At 43.8% G+C, this 21338-nt stretch overlaps 1 protein-coding gene across 3 annotated transcripts in view; it reads left to right on the top strand.

Annotated features, from left to right (window-relative positions):
- LOC135256673 (retinal-specific phospholipid-transporting ATPase ABCA4-like) overlaps positions 1-20683 on the top strand; it is a 43499-nt gene extending 22816 nt beyond the window's left edge. The window contains exons 19-52 of one of the 3 annotated variants that reach the window (XM_064338671.1): positions 327-419; positions 779-1000; positions 1492-1669; positions 1786-1917; positions 2426-2565; positions 3172-3309; positions 3719-3909; positions 4010-4121; positions 4652-4857; positions 5362-5419; positions 6093-6176; positions 6423-6598; positions 6972-7096; positions 7281-7379; positions 7666-7855; positions 8775-8869; positions 9041-9073; positions 9500-9605; positions 10267-10341; positions 11760-11929; positions 13080-13257; positions 13350-13465; positions 13947-14094; positions 14326-14449; positions 15022-15151; positions 15670-15790; positions 15885-15947; positions 16100-16206; positions 16850-16991; positions 17420-17554; positions 18025-18128; positions 18374-18466; positions 18789-19038; positions 19606-20683. In XM_064338671.1, coding sequence (XP_064194741.1) covers positions 327-419; positions 779-1000; positions 1492-1669; positions 1786-1917; positions 2426-2565; positions 3172-3309; positions 3719-3909; positions 4010-4121; positions 4652-4857; positions 5362-5419; positions 6093-6176; positions 6423-6598; positions 6972-7096; positions 7281-7379; positions 7666-7855; positions 8775-8869; positions 9041-9073; positions 9500-9605; positions 10267-10341; positions 11760-11929; positions 13080-13257; positions 13350-13465; positions 13947-14094; positions 14326-14449; positions 15022-15151; positions 15670-15790; positions 15885-15947; positions 16100-16206; positions 16850-16991; positions 17420-17554; positions 18025-18128; positions 18374-18466; positions 18789-19038; positions 19606-19731 — 4460 coding nt within the window. In that variant the 3' untranslated portion in view covers positions 19732-20683. The remainder of the gene's footprint in view (positions 1-326; positions 420-778; positions 1001-1491; positions 1670-1785; positions 1918-2425; positions 2566-3171; positions 3310-3718; positions 3910-4009; positions 4122-4651; positions 4858-5361; positions 5420-6092; positions 6177-6422; positions 6599-6971; positions 7097-7280; positions 7380-7665; positions 7856-8774; positions 8870-9040; positions 9074-9499; positions 9606-10266; positions 10342-11759; positions 11930-13079; positions 13258-13349; positions 13466-13946; positions 14095-14325; positions 14450-15021; positions 15152-15669; positions 15791-15884; positions 15948-16099; positions 16207-16849; positions 16992-17419; positions 17555-18024; positions 18129-18373; positions 18467-18788; positions 19039-19605) is intronic. The other 2 variants (XM_064338672.1, XM_064338673.1) reach the window with 2 other exon arrangements.
- The last annotated feature ends 655 nt before the right edge of the window (positions 20684-21338 follow it).

The raw sequence follows: 21338 nt of genomic DNA, 5'->3' as shown, positions 1-21338 counted from the left end.
CATAAAGCCTTCCCAGAAGAGTAGAGGTTGTTAGCGCAGCTAAGTATGGACCAATTCCATATTAATGCCCATAAATTTGGATGGGATATTGGATGTCAGGTGTCAACAGACTTTAGGCCATGTAGTGTATGTTATCATTGAAAGCTGTTGGTTCATTTTCTAGAATATAGGTCCAGACAGTTATTGCATATGGTATATGATATATAGCTTGCCTATAAACTTCATTTGGGCATGTACATGGATATTTATGGACGACTAGGAATGCTCTCAATCCAATGAACAAACACTCTGCTTTACTGTTTCTGCTTTACTCTTGCTTTTTACAGGCCAGTATGGAATTGGACGACCCTTTTACTTCCCCTTCCAGCCCTCGTACTGGTCCAGACAAGGACCCTCACAAACACAGTCACCTGATCAAGGTCAGCTCCTGCATCAGAAATAGAGAATTCTCCGGTTTTTGTAAGATTTATACTGTGGTATATTGTGTTCTGTGAACCAGGAGTTTGTGGGTCAAATCCTGTTCGGCAATGGCAATGGTGCTTGTGTAGGCAAGGTTAAGTTATGTGCTGTTGAAAACGAGAAAGTCACCGGTTTTTGAGATGGAGTATTTGTAAGACTTAAGTTGTCAAAGTTCAGCCAAGTAAAACTATCTGGTTGAATGGTTTTAGCAACAATATGATTGGAAAATATGGATTGAAACTGAGCAGCACGTTCAGCTGGAAAAAGGTTTCATGGTGATATTTTACCGGAAGTCCCATTTGTACGCGTCTTTACCAAGCAGCCAAAAAGTCGCCCACGGAAAGCCCGGACAAGCCGGAGGACGGACTGTCTGTGAAGCCACCGGAGTCAGGCAAGGAGTCCGACGGGTCTGACAAGAAGCCCTGCAAACACCAGGACCGGCGGGTGAAGAGAGAGAAGGAGAAAGAGGAACAGCAGAAGAAGCAGAAAGACGTGGGCCAGGACCAGGTTAAAGGGGGAGAGCAGCCAGACCAGCCGGCAGGTAAACCAGGGAAAAAAGATTCCAACTGAAGGGATCACAGTGTACCAAATGACTGAATTACTTCTATAGATTTTGTACGTGCAACAGGCAACTAAATTCTTTTCAAGAACAAAGTAGTATTGTACTTAACGGAATTTTCTGAAATGTTAGTAAAAAATTAACCTCCTGCTTGGGCCCACCGGATCTAGGAGCCCTGGCAGTTTAATTGTCCTTGAGTTTGTTTGCAGTACCACTTTTCATTCAGTCAGCTTTAGTACACTGCATTCTTTGTGTTAGTTAATATGTGCTGAAAGTGCTCATTCTGTTCAGAAAAAAAACATTCTTCTCTTCAGTGATTTAATGCAGTTCTAAATTACTTTAATCCTTTTTCCTGGAGTGAGTTTAGTCCTGATCCTTAATTTCCTTTTCCTGTATTGTCTTTTCTGAAAATTGTGTGTGTGTGTGTGTGTGTGTGTGTGTGTGATGCTATCTCACTGCACTTCACCCTCCAGGGAACCTCTTCTTCGAACCAGAGCCGACAGGTCTCACTGTGGGTGTGGCCATTCAGGACCTGGTCAAGGTGTTCAACAGTGGTTCCCGGCCAGCAGTGGATGGACTGACCATCACCTTCTACGAGGGACAGATCACCTCCTTTTTGGGCCACAATGGGGCGGGAAAGACCACCACCATGTTAGTCACACTCCTTAAATCTGCTTTCTCATTGACTCACCTGAGAGCCAGTCACCTGTACAGTACTGACTCTCCCTCTCACTTATGTCCCCTACTATTCTCTTGTCTTTGCCCAGGTCCATCCTCATGGGCCTGTTCCCACCCACCTCAGGCACGGCCTACATTAAAGGGAAGGACATCCGTACCGACATAGATGCCATCCGCCAGTCTCTGGGCATGTGCCCCCAACACAACATCCTGTTTAACCAGTAGGTTCATACTTGGTTCCATTACAATAATAATAATAATAATAATAATAATAATAATAATAATAATAATAATAATAATAATAAATCATCCTCATCATCAACAGCTTCACAAAACGAAAAACAGATGTTGAATCAAATTTAGAATCACATTCATTATTGTAACAATCATAAGGATTAAAAAACATTGTGGTCTTTATCTGTTAATGATTATGGTTGTTATGGTTGTGAATATGTGATTACTGTAGCACTGTAATTGCACTTTTTTTTAGTTTGTAATTGGAGAAGTAGCTTTTGAAATGATAGTATGTAAAACAGTATTATACCACTATGGGCCACTTCAGCTCTTGCACTGTTATCTGCATTGCTATCTGTCGGTTTTTCTGCTCCGTTCGCTGGTGCTTCATCAGGCACACGCTGTAATACCCAGAAAAAACAGTAGATGCTGCTCTCGCTGGGGTTGAAAGACTCGAATCGAGCCTGTGTTGATGCTCTTTCCCTGCTCCCCCAGCCTAACCGTGGAGGAACACATCCTGTTCTACTCCCTGCTGAAGGGCAGACCACAGGCCGATGCCCTGCAGGAGGTCGAGGACATGCTGGAGGACCTGGGCCTGCCGCACAAGAGGCACGACGAGGCACAGAACCTGTCGGGTCGGTCCCACAACCTTTTCCTTTAAAACGTCCCATCAACCTGTCATAAACTGTGGCACACGCTCAGGCTCACTGGCTTTCACTGCATGAAAACTAGTCTAAAAAATTGTTTTTGTAGGTCTGTGTAGGCTTTACAATATAAAATAGTTCCTCGGGCCTGAGGAGCACTCGTTCCTCAGCTTCAGTGCTCCTGATATGCATGCCCAAAGTGGGTAGAAAATGAATAATGTAAAAAAATTGAGTGTTAATCGCAGGTTATTTTTAGAGTTTCGTATAAGGCATTTCTATAAAATGTTTACCTGTCCTAAAACTGGTTCCTGCTCTTAACGTTCAGGGGGCTGTAGAGGAAACTGTCTGTTGCCATGACATTTGTGGTATAAAATGTTTACCCTTCCTAAAACTGGTTTCTGTTCTTAACGTTCAGAGGGCCTGCAGAGTAAACAGTTTGTTGCCATGACATTTGTGGTATAAAATGTTTACCTGTCCTAAAACTGGTTTCTGTTCTTAACGTTCAGAGGGCCTGCAGAGTAAACAGTTTGTTGCCATGACATTTGTGGTATAAAATGTTTACCCTTCCTAAAACTGGTTTCTGTTCTTGACGTTCAGGGGGCATGCAGAGGAAACTGTCTGTTGCCATGGCATTTGTGGGCGGGGCAAAAGTGGTCATCCTTGATGAGCCCACGTCTGGTGTTGATCCCTACTCGAGACGATCGATCTGGGACCTTCTGCTGAAGTATCGCTCAGGTACACACAGCCCCACCTGCTGGTGAATGCAAAACAATGCAGGCACAACACAACTGCCTGCACCCCAAAAATGTCACTATTTTACTCAGTAAATGAAATGTAGTTTGCATGCTTTACTTTAAATTATGGCATACAATTTGAATAATACGTTTTATGGCCCAGAAAGTACAAACATTGAAATTAAAAAAGAACTAACTTTCTAATTATGGAATTAGTTAAATAAAAATAATAAAATAAAATAAAATTAAAATTAAAAATGAGTGTATATAGAAATGTAAATGCTATTATAACATAAGAGCATAAAGTTACACATTATGCAAAGTTATTTTTAGTTTTGGATCTGAACAGGACTACATCATAAATGAAGAGAGCAGATCACATAATCCCCCTCCTTGCTGCCCACCCTCAGGCCGGACGGTCATCCTGTCCACCCACCACATGGACGAGGCGGACCTGCTCAGCGACCGCGTGGCCATCATCTCCAAGGGCCGCCTGCACTGCTGCGGCTCGCCGCTCTTCCTCAAGAACTACTTCGGCGTGGGCTTCTACCTGACGCTGGTGCGCCGCGTGAAGGACCAGCGGCCGCGCAAGAGGAAGGAGGTGATCGACCGCGAGCGCTCCGTGGCTGCGTGCGGTCGCTCTGAGGAGTGCTTCTCTCGTGACTCTGTGTTTTTCCCCCCTCGCCCCCCTCCCCTCGCAGAACGAGTGCGACTGCGCGTCAGAGTGTTCCTGTGCCTGCTCCACCTGCACCAAGCACAAAGAGGAGAGCCTGAACCAGGCCCAGGTCCTGCCTGTGGAAAGGACCATGGACGGTGAGGGCCGGGGCTGCATTCACATCATTTAAAAACGCATCCTACCTTCCTTCTTTCCTTTCCCTTGTCCACACGTCTCCTTGTTTCCGTGTCACCTCTGAAGGGAACTAACTGGAAATGAATCCTAGAGGTTATATCTGGATTATTGAACACATACAAAGCGACAGATATGAACTGATTTATGGAAGTACGGCATGTCCAACCAAACACTGTTTCTGGACTCTGGACTGGCCTTTCTGCCTGCGCCTTTTAATTCAAGGTTTTTTTTATCCTTCAACGACATGGGCAGTATATTATTGGTGGTGTGTCTGCAGTGTGGAAAATAGCAACAATAGGCATCACATGAATTGGAGGAGTCACGTGTCTGCGTCTCCTCCTGATGTCGACTGAAAGGGTTGTTTAGGGGGAGTTCAACAAGTTGTTGGTTGGTTTGTGATTGGCAGGAGATCAGTAAGTTCAGTCCAGGGCTGGGAAAAATGGGATAACATTTTAAAAAGATGAGGTGCTCACAGGTTTCCCCTGTTTCCCAGGCGATGTGGACGGCATCACCAAACTGATCCACCACCATGTGCCCGAGGCCAAGCTCCTGGAGATGATTGGCCAGGAGATCACGTACCTGCTGCCCAACAAGGACGTCCAGTACAGGTCCTACGCCAGCCTGTTTCGTGAGCTGGAGGAGACGCTGTCAGACATGGGCCTGAGCAGCTTCGGCATTTCTGACACTTCACTGGAGGAGGTACGGACTGGTCCTTCTGTGATGACATCATAATCCAGGGCAGCTGATGGGACTCAAATCCAGAATAGACAATCAAAGTTATCACTAGTGCTGTTTGATCTAAGAGTAAGCACACACTGGACCCTGGAGGTTTTGGGTTCAAATCCTGGGAGGGATGCTGCTTTTGCAGTCTTGTCTTTATCCAATAGCTGCTCAAATTAAACCATTTGCAAGGTTTATTCCATTATAAGGATTGGCGCAGTCTTAATCAGTACATTCAAATGTGATAAAGCTCTGCCCTTTTTGATGTAACTTACTGTGATATGCTCCAATACTTTCCTTTGGCATTTTTCCACTGGATTTGAGTTTTTATTAGGTCTTAATAGTTGGGCCTTGGCAAGAGACTGTCATTCTTTTCTTATATTATGTATTTGTTGCATTTTGAGTTGATGGACATAGTTAGCTCATTTTGCTATATTAGTGTGTTAAGGTAGAGCTGAAAGCTAAATGGATGTGTCTTCTTAGATATTCCTGAAGGTCACAGCCGAGGGGGAAGCAACAGAAAATGGCAAGGCCATCCCAGGTACATGGCATACTGTAGCATATATCATGTGTATCTACTTCGCAAACATGGCAATTTGCCTTTTTTCCCTCAAATACGATCTCATTTCCCGCCACTGCCCCCCATAGCTTTGCCTGTTCATAAAATACACACGCACGCGCACACACCCGAACACGTACACACAGACACACACACACACGCAGACACGCACATATATATACACACACACACGTGATTGCACAATATTCCTGTAATGTTATGTGTTCCCTGCTCTTATGTATTTAGTGTGTTGCCTGTGGCGATGTTCTTGTATTTCATGTTTCGTCCCCTGGCTGATCTTTCCCTGGTTTGGCATGTGGCGACATATGAATACTTTTGTGGTTTTTGGCACATTGTCCGGTGTCTCAGTCCTTTGTTTGACACGAGTACATGTCTGCTGCTGTTGCCTTTGGCATATTTCCCCATGTTTGTGTTTCTGGTGTGATCCTCTATACGTGCCGTTACTTTCTTTGGCCTGTTTCTCCCGGTTTGCTTGAAACCGTATGTCCCTCCATTTCTGTGCTTGCATTTTTGCTTGTGTGTCTACGTTGTTTGTGTTGGCATTTTTCTATGGTAGCCATGTTGACCCAAGAATGTTGTTCCCGTGTTTGACGTGTGTTGTGCTGTGTCTGTTCTGTGAACCCCCACCTTATAGACCAGAGGACACTGCGGCAGAGGAAAGCCCGCACCAGTGTCACAAGCGAGAAAAATGGCACAGTTCACAATGAACTGGCAGCAGGTGAAGAGGAACGCAGTTCTGCTTTGGCTATAGTTCTTATGCATTGCTTTAAAAAATAGCCTAAAGGCTAAACCAATCAAAATCCACATGCACATGCAGCACTATAGTGGCAACAGTGGTGTTCCTAGTCATTCACCTGCTTTGTAGTTTTTGCAGTTTTCGTTTATTTCTTTTATAAAATAAAATATATGGTCTTTTGTTTTTCTGTTATTATTATATTCTTCATTGATGCCTGCTGTTGTACAGAGAGCAATGGGGTGAAGCAGGCCAATGGCCAGGGTAACCACGGCGATTCGGACAGTGGCGGCGGAAGGGGGTCCCGGCAGGTGAAGGGCTGCAGCCTGGTCGTCAAGCAGTTCTTCGCTCTGCTGATAAAGCGCTTCCACCACGCCACGCGCAGCCGCAAGGACTTCCTGGCTCAGGTATGCCCGCAACACGCCGCATAGGGAGGAGGGATTTCAACCAGGAGGATGCAGGTTTGAGTCCTGATTGTTGCAATTGTTGTAATCATACCCTGAATCATGGTTCCTATCTCACTTGCTCTAGTAAATGTCAGATCTGTATAAATGTAGCTGCATTTATAGTTCAATATTTTTCCCTCTGAAAGGTTAACAATGTTATAATTCTGTTTAATTGGCCCATTGATATTTTAGAAGCACTTTTTCAGCAACCTGCTTTGTCTCCTCTGCATTTATATTTGACTTATGTTTGTTTTTAATGGGCAAATAATGAGCAAAGATGAGCTAATTAGCCTTTTCTCACCTGCAGATGTACTAACATTAAAATTTTCCCCAGATTGTTTTGCCGGCTAGCTTTGTCCTGGTGGCCCTGTTCTTCACACTGGTTGTACCTCCGTTTGGGGAGTACCCCAGCCTGACTCTCACACCTTGGATGTACGGTCAGCAGTTCACCTTCTTTAGGTAAAGAGCGCTGGGCACAGAGCTAGCTTTAATGAACGTCTATGGTTAGCTTCTTTTGAATAGGATCTTTTCACAATTGATGAGCAAGACTGGATTCTAATATATAGATTAAATGACTTGTCTGTTTTAATAAGTTTTTTGAACTGCAGTCTAACACATTCTCTGTTCCGTTTTCTGCTTTCAGCAATGAACGACCATCCAATAAGCACATAAACCATTTTTCAAATGTGCTTTTAAATAGCCCTGGATTTGGAACACGTTGCATGCTGGATCAGCCTCTTGAGTGAGTAGCGTGGAGTGGCAGGGCATTGTATTTGAATACGTTTCTAATTAGCTCCCTGAAATATTACAATATGCTGACCTGCTGGGATTCACTCGAGATATAGCCATAACATTCACCATGATTGAGATAGTTGTTATTAAGTTTGGTCTGGATTCAATCAAAATTTGACTTTGACTTTGACTTTAACTTTGACATAAATCAGTGTGTCCTTTTTTCGTCACAAACACTTGCCTGGAAATTCAGTGATTGAAAAGAAAAGAAAAAAAAACTCCCTGTTTCCTCTCAGGAATATGCCCTGTCTCAACATCACTACGGAGTGGGGGGTGCCCACCGTGCCTGCTGTGGTCTCCAACATCCTGCTGAGCCCCCACTGGAACGCCTTAAACCCCTCTCCCAGCTGCCAGTGCAGCACGGACAGGAAGCTCACTATGCTGCCCGTCTGCCCCCTGGGGGCTGGAGGGCTGCCTCCATCTCAGGTTAGTGTTCGTCCTCCACCCTGCTCCCGCCTGTCTGCCTCTTTATAGCCCTTTGCTTCTCCACCGGTTTGTCTGTTCATTACTGTCTATTGACCTTTTACTGTCTGTTCATGCGTTGTCTGTTCATTACTGTCTGTGTACCTCTCACTGTGTGTCTCTTTCACTGTTTGTTTCTGTCTGTCTATTCCCCTTTGAGTCTCTGTCTGTTTACCTCTGTCTGTTTGTTAACCTCTATTTATCCACTTCTGTCTTGACTGTCTGTTTGGTCTACTTACCTTGGTCTATTGTCCTCCATCTGAATGTTTGCTTCTGCACCAATGCTTGTCTTTGCCCCTGTCTGTTCACCCACATCTGTTCACCTTCTATTTGTCTGCATGTAGACCTCTGTGTGTTGTCCAACTGCAATCCATCTGCCTTACATCCCTCTAACTATCTGTTAATCAGTCTGTTTGCCTGGCTCTATCGATCTGTTGTTGAACTGCCAAATGTTTGAACAGAGATGTCTGTACTGGTCTATACTTCCAGCTGTGCCATCACTGCTGAATCTATAATTCCTAGATATCAGCCAGGAACTACAGAACCCAGATATCCAATTCTAATTTTCCTTTCATGCTTAAATACATTGATGCAATCATCTGCTTTAAATGTGTCATGGTGCTGCAGCAGGTGGCCATTTTGTATGTCCATGTTACATATCTCACTAGTAGACATTTGGAGACAGATGCTTTTGGTGGGATTTTAGGTTTTATTATGCACTGGAGCTCAAATAAGTTGGAGGGTCACCTTCAGATAGGGCACTGTAGTCACGGGGGATTCTGGGAATTGTGTGACTAGAATTTAAAAAAACAAAGTTTATTCAAACAAGTAAATCTGAAGTATCAGTATCATTCTAATTGTAATTGCTATGTGTGTCCTGCAGAGGATTCAGCCCACTGGGGATGTTATTTTGGATCTCAGTGACCGGAACATTTCTGATTATCTCGTTAAAACCTACCCCAGTCTAATCAGGACCAGGTAACACCACATCTCTCCGAACAGTAACAAGCCCAAGCTTTTCCATTCATTGCTTCATTTCTCCATAAATTATATGTTTCCAAGTCTCTTTTTTTGCGTTTTTCAAAAAATAATTAAACGTTTCATATTTAATACACTCTTGCATTCAAATTATTTTACTTTTGTTTGCAGTTTAAAAAGCAAATACTGGGTGAACGAGCAAAGGTAAATTTTCCTTTTTTAAATATGATGTCTTGTTCCTGAGTAATTATGTTCTTTCCGAACAAATAAAATATAAAAAATAAATAAAAATGATTTGCCCATATCCAAAATATTTGCTTCTCTCAGGTATTGTGTACATGAGACCCAAGTAAACAAAATAGACCCTGACCCTGACCCTGACCCTGATCCTGACCCATACCCATACCCAGACCCAGTCCCAGTCCCAGACCCAGACTGTCAGTTAACATCCTGGAAGCAAATATGTTTGAGTCTTGGGTCAGGTATTCAGCATTCAGCCTCTGGTAGACCCATGAGTAGCTCATTGCATGCGCAATATAGCCCTCTAGTGGTTTCTTGAGAGAGCACTTGGGAGGAATTTCAGACATAGAGACAGAGTTTAGTGCCTGTATTTGTGTTGGCCATTTTCAGGTATGGAGGGATCTCAGTTGGGGGGCAGCTCCCTATCCTTGATGTGGACCCCAGAACTATTCAGGATGTCCTTTACCAGCTGGGGCGCATGCTCAACATCACAGGGGTATGTATAGTGTATACTTTATGTGGCTTTAATCCACTGCAAGGAAGAACTCCAGAGGATTCCGTTAGAATACTAAAGCCTGGGAAAGTGTTTGGTTGGACATGCCAAGCATTAATCTACCTGCTCAGTAAGGGCCAGTGGCTTTCTTTAGGTTCCATATTCAAACATTGTAATAAAAGTTAATTAATACACTATTAAATGTCCAATATGTATATGTTAAATGATCATTGTAATAACCAATCCCAGATAACTTGTTAAATTAAAAAAACCCAATGCCCTTTCATTGGGCAGAAAGTTCACTGTAGTTGCAAGGCTATTAATTATTCAGTACATTTACACAGTGCATGGTGCATGTGTAAGCAAAGCTCTATTTAACATGGATATATATGGCTGGCTTCAGGTTCAGTGAAACAACTTTGCAGTTAGGAGTGTAAGAGCATGTTTTTTTTTTTACAGAAATGCCTACCCTGTTCCCCACATTACAATACAGTAGCAATACAAATACAAAGTCCCAAGAAGTTTAATGATGGTTGTTATTTTGTGAAATTACTGTGGCATATTACTGAAACAATATGGAAGTGAGTCCTTCTCATTTTGGCAAAATGTTTTCTAAGTGTTTTTTTCCTGCAAGCATACCATTAAATCCTACATTCCTTTTCAGGGTAATTATACCAAACTTGCTATCAGAGAAATAGGACCTTTCCTGAGGTATATGGAGAGTGAATATAATGTGAAGGTGAGGTCTGTTCTTGAATACACTACATTGTCAAGAGTGAAGCAGGGCTTATTCCACTATAAGAAGCGAAGTACAAGTCTCAGCTTTTTAAATTAGCTTATCCATATGCATCTTAAAAGACAGATTACCAGATGCACAGACTTATGAGGGACAGAAAATTTGGACATTAATTAGTGTGGTTGCCTTTGGCTGGCAACCACCTAGAACACCCTAGCAACCACCTAGAACTCCATAGCAACCACCTAGAACTCCATAGCAACCACCTAGCAACCACCTAGAACACCCTAGCAACCGCCTACAACTCCATAGCAACTCCCTAGCAACCGCCTAGAACTCCATTTGCAACCCCCTAACAACACCCTAGCAACCGCCTAGAACTCCATAGCAACCACCTAGCAACACCCTAGCAACCGCCTGGAACTTCATATCAACTACCTAGCAACCACCTAGAACACCCTAGCAACGGCCTACAACTCCATAGCAACTCCCTAGCAACCGCCTAGAACTCCATAGCAACCCCCTAGCAACACCCTAGCAACAGCCTAGAACTCCATAGCAACCACCTAGCAACACCCTAGCAACCGCCTAGAACTTCATATCAACCATCTAGCAACCACCTAGAACACCCTACCAACCGCCTACAACTCCATAGCAACCACCTAGCAACTGCCTAGAGCTCCATAGCAACTGCCTAGCAACACCCTAGCAACCGCCTGGAACTCCATAGCCACCACCTAGCAACACCCTAGCAACCAGCTAGAACACCCTAGCAACCACCTAGAATTCCATAGCAACCGCCTAGCAACACCCTAGCAACCACCTAGAACTCCATAGCAACCACTTAGAACTCCATAGTGACCACCTACCAACACCCTAGCAACCACCTAGAACACCCTAGCAACCACCGACAACTCCATAACAACCACCTAGCAACACCCTGGCAACTGCCTGGAACTCCATAGCAACCACCTAGCAACACCCTAGCAATGACCTAGAACACCTTAGCAACCACGTAGAAACATTCTAGCAACCTCCTAGAATACCCTAGCAACCATGTAAAACACCATAGCAACTACCTTGCAACACCCTAGCAACCACCTAGAACATCCTAGCAACCGCATACAACACCATAGCAACCACCTAGCAATACCCTGGCAACCACCAAGTTTTGATGAAGAGTTAATTTAGCTCTGTATGTATGTTATAGCGCATACACAATGCTCTGTTTCTGCTCATACTACAGACACTGTTCACTCTATTCAGCACAAAGTCGACTTTGCATTGGCAGCAACCACACTTCACAATTTCTGCAGGAATTGTCTTCTTCTTCTTCCTCTTCTTATTATTATTATTATTAAATGAGCTAATCAACCATGAAACAGGAAGTGGTGCATCACCTTCTTCCTGTCCTGTTGCAGGTGTGGTACAATAACAAGGGCTGGCACGCCATGGTGTCCTTCTTGAATGTGGCCAACAATGCCATCCTCAGGGCAAACCTGCCGCCCAATGCCAATCCAGCAGAGTACGGCATCACCGCCATCAACCACCCGCTCAACTTGACCAAAGAGCAGCTCTCTGAAGTTACTGTGTGAGTGTTCAATCGCCAAGTCAAGTCCAAACTGTTTTCAAGCCAATCTTTATTATCCAAGAGGATGTTTTGCTGGAGCCCAGGCCATTAAGCCGACACAGTTCCTACAGCAATGTGTACAGTGATGATCAGCGAAATGGACAAGCCACTACAGCCACTATGATGGATAAGCCTCTGCTGCTTGTTTCACAAATGGTACATGGGCCTAGGCTGAAGGCTACAGGCACCGGGGAGCTAACCTTCAGCAGGAGGCATCCTATTCCTCTGCACCTGAACAAACACTCTTCCTCCAAATTAACCCTCTTTACGGTCTGTCTGTAAAAATTCTTAACTCATTTCTGGTCAATTTTTAAACTTGTATATTTGTCGACAGTCCATCCAAACAAATTTATATCCATGCAAATGTTTTCTTTTAAATTAATGACTCATCAGTAATTAACTTTTTAATCCGAAAGGAATCTGCATACGAGCCTTGTGTCAGTGGCTTCCGCTTGCTGTTCTCAGTTTCGGGTTTTGATTTTGCAAATAGATTTTTTCTTTCTCATCACAATTGCTGGTGAGGTTGCCAGTCATTCTTATGAGCTGAAAGCTGCAATTTTCCAGCTTGAAAAGGTGAAATTAAAAGCCTCAATAATGTTTACACTGTTAGAGGAGAGTGTGCGATCAGAGCTTTAATTAAAAAAGGTAATAATGATTTAACTATCCTGTCACTTCGAATCAAAATGGATAGGTAATAGAATCCCACCATCAATGATGTTGTACAAAATGTTTAAAATACAATTTCTAATAAATTGTATGCATTTTCAAGAAGCTTTGTAGTTACCATTGGTTTGAGGTTGGGTATACTGTGTAATATACAGGGATGTAATGTAATTATATCCTGAATATATTTAACTGACGGTTATTGGCCTTGTCATTTCCCTGTGCTCCTTTGCATTCCCTTATGATATTAAATGGCTGCATGAATAATCAGCTCATTACCTCATATTCACTATATAATGTTAATGTTCATCACTGCTTACATTTTTTGCACAGTGCCTTTGTCTTTTGTCAGTGGGCCCTGTGTGCTAAATTGTCAGTGATTGGTTGGCTTGTCCAACCAAACACTTTCCCAGGTGGTTTTTTTAAAAGTTTGCTTTGGCCTCCGCAGGCTGACCACGTCTGTGGACGCGGTGGTGGCCATCTGCGTGATCTTCGCCATGTCCTTCGTCCCGGCCAGCTTCGTGCTCTACCTGATCCAGGAACGCGTCACCAAGGCCAAGCACCTGCAGTTCGTCAGCGGCGTCAGCCCCCTGGTCTACTGGGTCACCAACTTCTTCTGGGACATGGTAAGAACCGATGTCCACTCGCGCCCGCCACACACACACACACCGCACCACTCCATCTGGAACCCACTTTTTCTCACCCGCTTCTCTTCCAGATCAATTACTCCATTAGCACGGCGATGGTGGTGGGGATCTTCATGGCTTTCGATAAGAAGTGCTACACCTCGCCGACCAACCTCCCAGCCCTTGTTGCTCTACTGCTTCTCTATGGGTAAAGTTTCAGATGTGCTAACACCCTGCTTTCACTCTTATAAATCTGTGCTTTGGCATACAGACATCATACTGGATCAGAATTAAAAGAGTTCTATCTATAGAATTATTAGAGAAATATCAAGTTTAATTTTTTTTTCTAATCCAGAATAATCATGTAATTTAGTTTAAATGTATGTAAGTTGTCTTTCATGGGGTAAAAGAAAATATTCCTATATTTCTGGCGATTGCCTTGAAACCCTCTAGAAAAAGCCACTCATCAAATTTCTCCATCTGGAATGTTCTGACACTCCCAAGTTCTCTCTAAAATTGATACATCTCAAGGAATACATGATCAAAAGTAACTGTGAGGTCAAGTATTAGTAAATAAAACTTTCGCGAACAGTCCTTGGAAAACTTTTTAAAAGAGGGCTCAGTTCAGCCATGAGTAAAGAGTTATTGATTGAGTGATGCCCCTTTTGCCCTTAATTTGCGACCTGCAGGTGGTCAGTGACGCCCATGATGTACCCGATGTCCTACCTCTTCAATATCCCGAGCACGGCCTACGTCTCACTCTCCTGCATCAACCTCTTTATCGGGATCAACAGCAGTGCCATCACCTTCATTTTGGAGCTCTTTGAGAACAACCGGGTGAGAGAAGGCAGAAAAACTCTCTCACTTAATGCAGTGTAGTTCACACATTATTATTATTATTATTATTATTATTATTATTATTATTTTGTCACCATTATAATTATTACTATATTCTGACTACTTTATCATGAAATTATTAGTATGATGATAGTGATTATTACTCTCATTAGGGTGGTTGTTAGTGTTGCTTAGGTCATTGCTTTGATAACGGTGCTTTGGTTTTTCCAGGCCCTACTGCAATTTAATGACATCCTGAAGAAAGGTTTGCTCATATTTCCTCATTTCTGCCTGGGGCGTGGCCTAATCGACATGGCCATGAACCAGGCCGTGACTGACGTCTACGCCAGATTTGGTGAGTGGCTCCTCTAAACGGTACTATACTGAACTATAACAGTTGGTCTTCTGTTATTCCTGTTCGCTATCACCTCAACTGTAACCCGCTTTTACCTATTTTATTTGCTGCGATAGATCCCTTGTAGCATTTCTGGGACACTCCATTCTACTGCTACTTTATACCAGGCTGGCCAGTGGAGGATGGGCTCCCCCTCTATAGCTTTGGTTCCTCTCGAGATTTCTTCCCTTTGGGGAGATTTTTATCACCACTGTTTGAGGGTTTTCTCCCCATTGGAAGTTTTTTTTTAAACTCATGTACTTGCTATTTGGGGGTTCAAGCCTGGTGTTTGCTCTGTTTTCGCATTTTGCTCTGTTTCTTGCAACTCTGTAAAGTGTCTTTGTGAGGGTTCGCTGTAAAAATTAGCTATAGAAATAAAATTGAATTGTATTGAATTGAATTGATTGGCTGGATTGGAAATGGAGCAAGCAACCCCTGTGCCTTAATGTTGACCTCTGATGCAGCTCCCCTTGATAGCTGGGACAGCTCTTGTGCCTGTTTTGAAAATGTCGTGCTTCTTTGCTTTTTTTCAGGGGAAGAGTACAGTAAGGATCCTTTCAGGTGGGACTTTGTGGGGAAGAACATGGCCTTCATGGCCGCTGAAGGCGTTGTGTATTTCATTTTGACAATCCTCATCCAATACCGCTTCTTCCTTGATCATTGGTGAGACACCTGATAAGAAAAATTTTATTTTTCCTTGTGGCATCCCTTTGGAAACATGCAGTTTTTCTGTTGGCAATTGCAAGTGCTTTGGACGTGTAGCACCATGATGTCCACCCATTACATTATATTGCATTAAACTATATCATTATATAAATATTCACAGATACTCTGATCCAGATGTTTTTCCAAACTAAGAGAGCATTTCAGTAGGTTTAAGGCCAGTCATGATAGTATAGATTACAAAAAAGATATAGAGCTAGTGATAAATGGCTTTACAGCATGATCAATCATCCTGTCAAACATACTGAACATCATTCTGATGTAATTTACGCTCTACAATACAAGGAATTGAATCGCAAGATCACTGACGGTTAAAACAACTCATTCATGCTTTCATTTGATGAATGGTACTGATTATGCTGTGAGCATCTGAGCTATAATGAGACTCAATTTGAAAAAAAAAAACGAATTAAAACAAATTTTGAACACAATTCACCGAATTAGTGGTCTTCATCCAGGTTGTCGGAAGTCCCGAGCACGTCCGTCGAAGACGAGGACGGCGACGTGGCTCAGGAACGCAAGAGGATCTACAATGGCGGAAACAAGGAGGACATTCTGCAGATCAGGGACCTGTCGAAGGTGAGCCCGGCGAGCAGAGGGGCGTCCGTCCTGCTGCCTTTCTGTCACCTTGGGCCAGCTGACGCGTCTGTCTCCCTCCTCTCTCTCCGAACAGACGTACGTGGGCAGGAAGCGGCCGGCGGTGGACAGGATATGCGTGGGCGTGCCTGCAGGGGAGGTACGCCAACGTGCGTTCTGGATGTGCCTGTGTATTTCAGTGCTCAAATGCGCCCTACCCACCTCACAAGCATACAAGGAAACCAAAGTTAATCACGCCTGTGTAAAAATCCCAAAGCTCAATCTAACCTGATCCTCTCTCTCATACACCAGTGCTTTGGCCTCCTGGGTGTGAACGGCGCTGGAAAGACCACCACCTTCAAAATGCTAACCGGGGACACTGATGTCAGTGCCGGGGAGGCTTCGGTTGCTGGCTACAGGTAGGCAGCTGGGGGCGTGGCAACGGTGACCACACCCATCAGACAGTCAGGATACAAATGCACAAACCAGTTTCACCTCCATTTGACCGACTGTCATGTTCTCACCTGTTGCAAAGTTCTTAATTTTTTTCCTTAGAAAGTTTCCATAGAATCCTGATTTTTCAGGATGTTTAAAAACTATTCAGGTCAGCCGTGGCATATCATATAGAATGCATTAACAATATTGTGATGGTATTATAAAGGCAGGTAGGCAGCTGGGGGCGTGGCAACGGTGACCACACCCATCAGACAGTCAGGATACAAATGCACAAACCAGTTTCACCTCCGTTTGACCGACTGTCATGTTCTCACACTGTTGCAAGTTCTAATTTTTCCTTAGAAGTTTCCATAGAATCCTGATTTTTCAGGATGTTTAAAAACTATTCAGGTCAACCGTGGCATATCATATAGAATGCATTAACAATATTGTGATGGTATTATAAAAACAGTGTCTTTGGGAGCAACAGCAGCATTGTGGGTACACTTTCCCCTCATGCATATCTTTGCATATTTGATTTGCGCATTTGCTTGTGTGAACTATTGTGTGAGTTGGCTTATTATGGCGCATGTCAGTGTTCTCTTAAATCATGCCACTTTTCCTCAGTATTCTCACCAACATCCTGGACGTTCATCAGAACATGGGCTACTGCCCCCAGTTCGATGCCATTGACGACCTGTTGACCGGTCGGGAACACCTCCACCTCTATGCCCGCCTTCGGGGGGTGCCCGAATCTGAGATCAGCAGGGTGAGTGAACCAGCCGACGCACCCAGATTATCATTTCGTGTGCCATAGTGTACAGGTCCAACAAGAGCTCTCTAATTGAACCTTGCCTCACAGCACAAAGGCAGCTACAACTATATCCGAAGGCAGTCTGACAAAGCAGGAGGTCTGTACTAGAACGGTACACAGACTAGTAGGTGGGCGTATGCTGAAAATCAGATGCTGGGACCTTGGGGGTGGATTGCAATTGCGGAGATCATGGACTAAGGGCACCTGAGTTTTAATATAAATCACTGCAGCCAAAAGGGCACAGCAGGGGGCATACTGTTTGCTCCAGCATATATCGGTGTCTATCAAGCACGTGCCTTGTCTGGATGTAACATACATAAGGACTACATTGCAGTGTATTTCAGGACACTGGCCTGTACTGCTCTTCTCTCTCTGTCCCCTAGGTGGCGGAGTGGGGGATCCAGAAACTGGGCCTCTCCGAGTACGCAGAACGCTGCGCGGGGACTTACAGCGGCGGGAACAAGCGCAAGCTGTCCACGGCCATCGCCATGATAGGCTGCCCGGCCCTGGTTCTGCTGGTAGGGGGCACTCATATGCCATCATTTTTCGTGTAGGTGTAGTTTGAGGACACCCACATGGATCTTGCTTGTGTATTAGTCATTGATTCCAGATGGGCTGCTGTCTGGAGTTCATTAGATTTTCTGCGGGTTATTTTTTGAGGTTGTTTTACTGAGACTACGTTTGGCTGGAAAGTCTTTGCCAGTATTCTAACACAATCATGGCAGTGTAGAAAACACTTTAAAGCTCCAGGTTTTTTTATTCGGCTCAATGTCTATTGACTGCTCAGTTCTTTTGAAATTTGTATTGAGTTGCCTGCATCAATATGGAACTTTCACCATGAATCGGTGTATGTGTGTTTACGTGTGTGTCCACATGTGTGTCTGTCCTATCTATGCCTGCATTTGTCTGTGTGCATGCTTGTGTGAATGTTTTTTGTGTGTATATGTGCGTGCGTGTCGTGTCCGTGTGCTTATATGTTACTCAACAGGATGAACCAACCACTGGCATGGATCCACACTCCCGTCGTTTCCTTTGGAACGCCATCATGAGTGTCATTCAGGACAGAAGAGCTGTGGTTCTGACCTCACACAGGCAAGCCCTGCGTTTCTGTTTGTGGGCCCTGTGCCAGTTTCACACACGCAGACACACACACACACGCACGCATACACATGCACACACACACACACACATACACACACACACACACACACATATCTGTGCAAGAGATTGACAGATGATGTGTGTGTATGAGAGAGAGAGAGATGTTCTGTTGGGCGGGGGGTGGGAGGGTGAGGCTCTGCTGTTCTAACTGGAATTCCCCTTCTGGGATACCTCAGCATGGAGGAGTGTGAAGCTCTGTGCACCCGGCTTGTCATCATGGTGAACGGAACCTTCAAATGCCTGGGCACCATCCAACACCTCAAATACAAGTAAGTCAAAACATATACACCTCTTATTTATCTAGAATTATAGGGTACATTACCCTCGAGCAGGGGTGTCTCCTCTTATCAGAAAAGAACCGGCTGAAGGTTTTTTTTTCAGCCCAGCACTACAACAGCTGATTCAACTAATTAACAATCAACAATCAACAATCATTACTTCGATTAAGAACTTGATATGTATAATCAAGTGTCGTAGTGCTGGACTAGAACAAAAATCTGCAAACACACCGGCCCCTTTCGGACAATATTCTCTTAATGCAGACTTGTACCCCAGCATTCTAGACCGTTCCGTGCTTTTAACGGTTCGCAGGTTTGGCGACGGCTACGTGGTAACCATGAAGATCAAGGCAGCTAAGCCAGGGCTGGCGCCGGACCTGAACCCGGCCGAGGCGTTCATGGAGGCCAGCTTCCCGGGCTGCGTGCAGAGGGAGAAGCACTACAACACCCTGCAGTACGAGATCGCCTCCTCCTCTCTCGCCCGCATCTTCCAGCTGGTGGTGGCCAACAAGGAGAAGCTCAACATCGAGGATTACTCCGTCTCCCAGACCACGCTCGACCAGGTACGGTCAACCGCTCAATCTGTTCCGCTGCTCTGCGCTCATACCAATGTGCAGTCACTTGTAGCCATACCCACAGGGCTGGATTCGGTCACAATTTGCCCTCCTTACATCTGCAAGGTAATGCAAAGTAAAGTCTTGTTCTGTGGTTTTAGAATTGCTGAACTGTGTGAAGAAAACATTTACTTGTAATTATCATTAATTTAGAAATATTATTAACATTTACACTTTGTACGTATGACAGAGTATTTTTCTAGGAAAATATTGTTATGCACATTATAATCTAATCTTCCTTTGTGGAAGATTATTGGCACCCCTGTTTTCTGTAGCCTACTTTGTGCACCTTCAGGGGTGTTTTTTTTTCCACTTAAAACAGCACCAAATTGGTCATTTGCACATTTCATGGAAATTAATTTTCTCTTTCACTTTTATCACTGATAAACATTTGTATCAGGTTATATAATTTACATGCCATTGAGGCATACACCTCAGCAGTAACTCGGGGTTTAAAGTTTAATTAAAATTCAAGATTATATGTCTCATTGTAGTGCCTTGGTGTGTGTTGTGCAGGTGTTCGTTAACTTTGCCAAGCAGCAGTCGGGTGAAGACGATGACCTCGTGCTGCACCCTCGAGCCGCGGGGGCGCGGCGGGAAATGAAGATCTCGCCGGTCAAAGACCTCCGGAACAAGCCGTAGACCACCATAGAATTCAAAATGCCAGCGGGGAGGTCAATCCGCGGCATGCCTGTACACAGACCAACTGGTACTGTGGTTTACCAGGTCCACTCTGTATGTGACATCGGCCAGGTTCCGGTATAACAAATGAAGGACAGAGCCTATTGCGGCTGGATTTAGTCTTTTTTAAAGATTTCTTTATATTTACGGAGGAAGGTGACATTCTCAAGCTTTTCAATACGCCAATAATAAAACGTATACATCTCCTGAATGGAGATCGAGAGACTGAGGCAATTAAGACCCTAATTGGTCTTTCACACTACCATAGAGATATACAATATGTTTGTGCAAGGAGGCAGGGATAGGCTATTGTAGAATTTCTAAGCACTTTAGTGGGTTTATTACTGATATGACGGATTAAATCTACCACAAAGTGGTAACCCATAGCTGTACCTAAAGGTAAAAAAGGACGATGAATTTAAAGCAGATATTATTGTTATTAATTATTCAATATTCAGTTTTCCAGACTTTCCAGACAAAAAGCTACAGCCTTCTTTATTTCTTGTTTGGCTTAAACACATTCTGGAAGGTTCAGTTGGGCCCTTAGGTAATAAATTGTATATTACTACAGATATTTGCATTGCTTGCTGTAAGTATACCAAAGTTTTATTTATTTTTCTAAGTCCTGTAACATTGTGTTTTTCAAGAAAATATTAATTTTCATATTCCTTTTGCTTCAGTGCTTATATTCATGATGCTGCATATCGATCCATTTCTTAGTTTCTACATGAATGGACTACTTTGCTTTCATTAGACATGTGGAGTGTGAACAAATATGTGCAGCCATTGCATTGCTTTATGTCTATAACACAAATCACAGTTATCAGAGAGACTATCATTGTGGACATGCTTTCCTCTTGTTGTACATAAAAGGGTAATGAAGCTTAATAAAGCTACATTCATACAAACTGTACTGTGGTTGTGCTGAGTTTCTGCTTCTCAACATGAAAAGAAAGAACCAAGGGTTTCTCTCCCTATAACACTTTACAGTTTTATTCCAAATGAACACTTTGAGTGAGAACAATTGAAACTGTATCAAGTATGGCACGATAATATCTGTGGAAAACAGGCATGACAGAAACCGAAGGAGTAAACAGCCCCTTCCAGCAAGAGCAGAAGTGGTGTCGCAAAAAACCTTAATCTAACGAGAGGACTGAATTATTCCTGCCTCTGTGACTATCATACATGAGGCACAGCACTTACAAAGGCTCTTAACTCTGGGATTAGGCCCCACCACATCCTAACCTTGGTTCAGGCCACACAAGTGCAGGGAGAAGCACTTTCGGATCATGTTCCTGAATTCCGCAGCTGGGATAAAAGAAAAGCTACCTGTAGAGGTCTTCCTCGGTCTGGCTAGCATCAATGTCTGTCTTGCTGTTAGAATATAAATCATGTCATGGTTCTGCAAACATGCAGGTTCACATAACACACTCAGGAGTCATGGTGTGAAGCAGCAGTCTTCTCACCCAGAAGGCCACAGGATAGGCCTTCTGGGTGAGAACACTGTAAAGAAAGTTTATGTTGTACCTTGGATGAATACCACTCAGCCAGAACGTCTGCAGAAACAA

Source organism: Anguilla rostrata, chromosome 6, assembly GCF_018555375.3.
Source record: "Anguilla rostrata isolate EN2019 chromosome 6, ASM1855537v3, whole genome shotgun sequence".
Classification (NCBI taxonomy): Eukaryota; Metazoa; Chordata; class Actinopteri; order Anguilliformes; family Anguillidae; genus Anguilla; species Anguilla rostrata.
The sequence above is the reverse complement of the archived record's forward strand: the minus strand, read 5'-3'. Positions and strand labels throughout refer to the sequence as shown.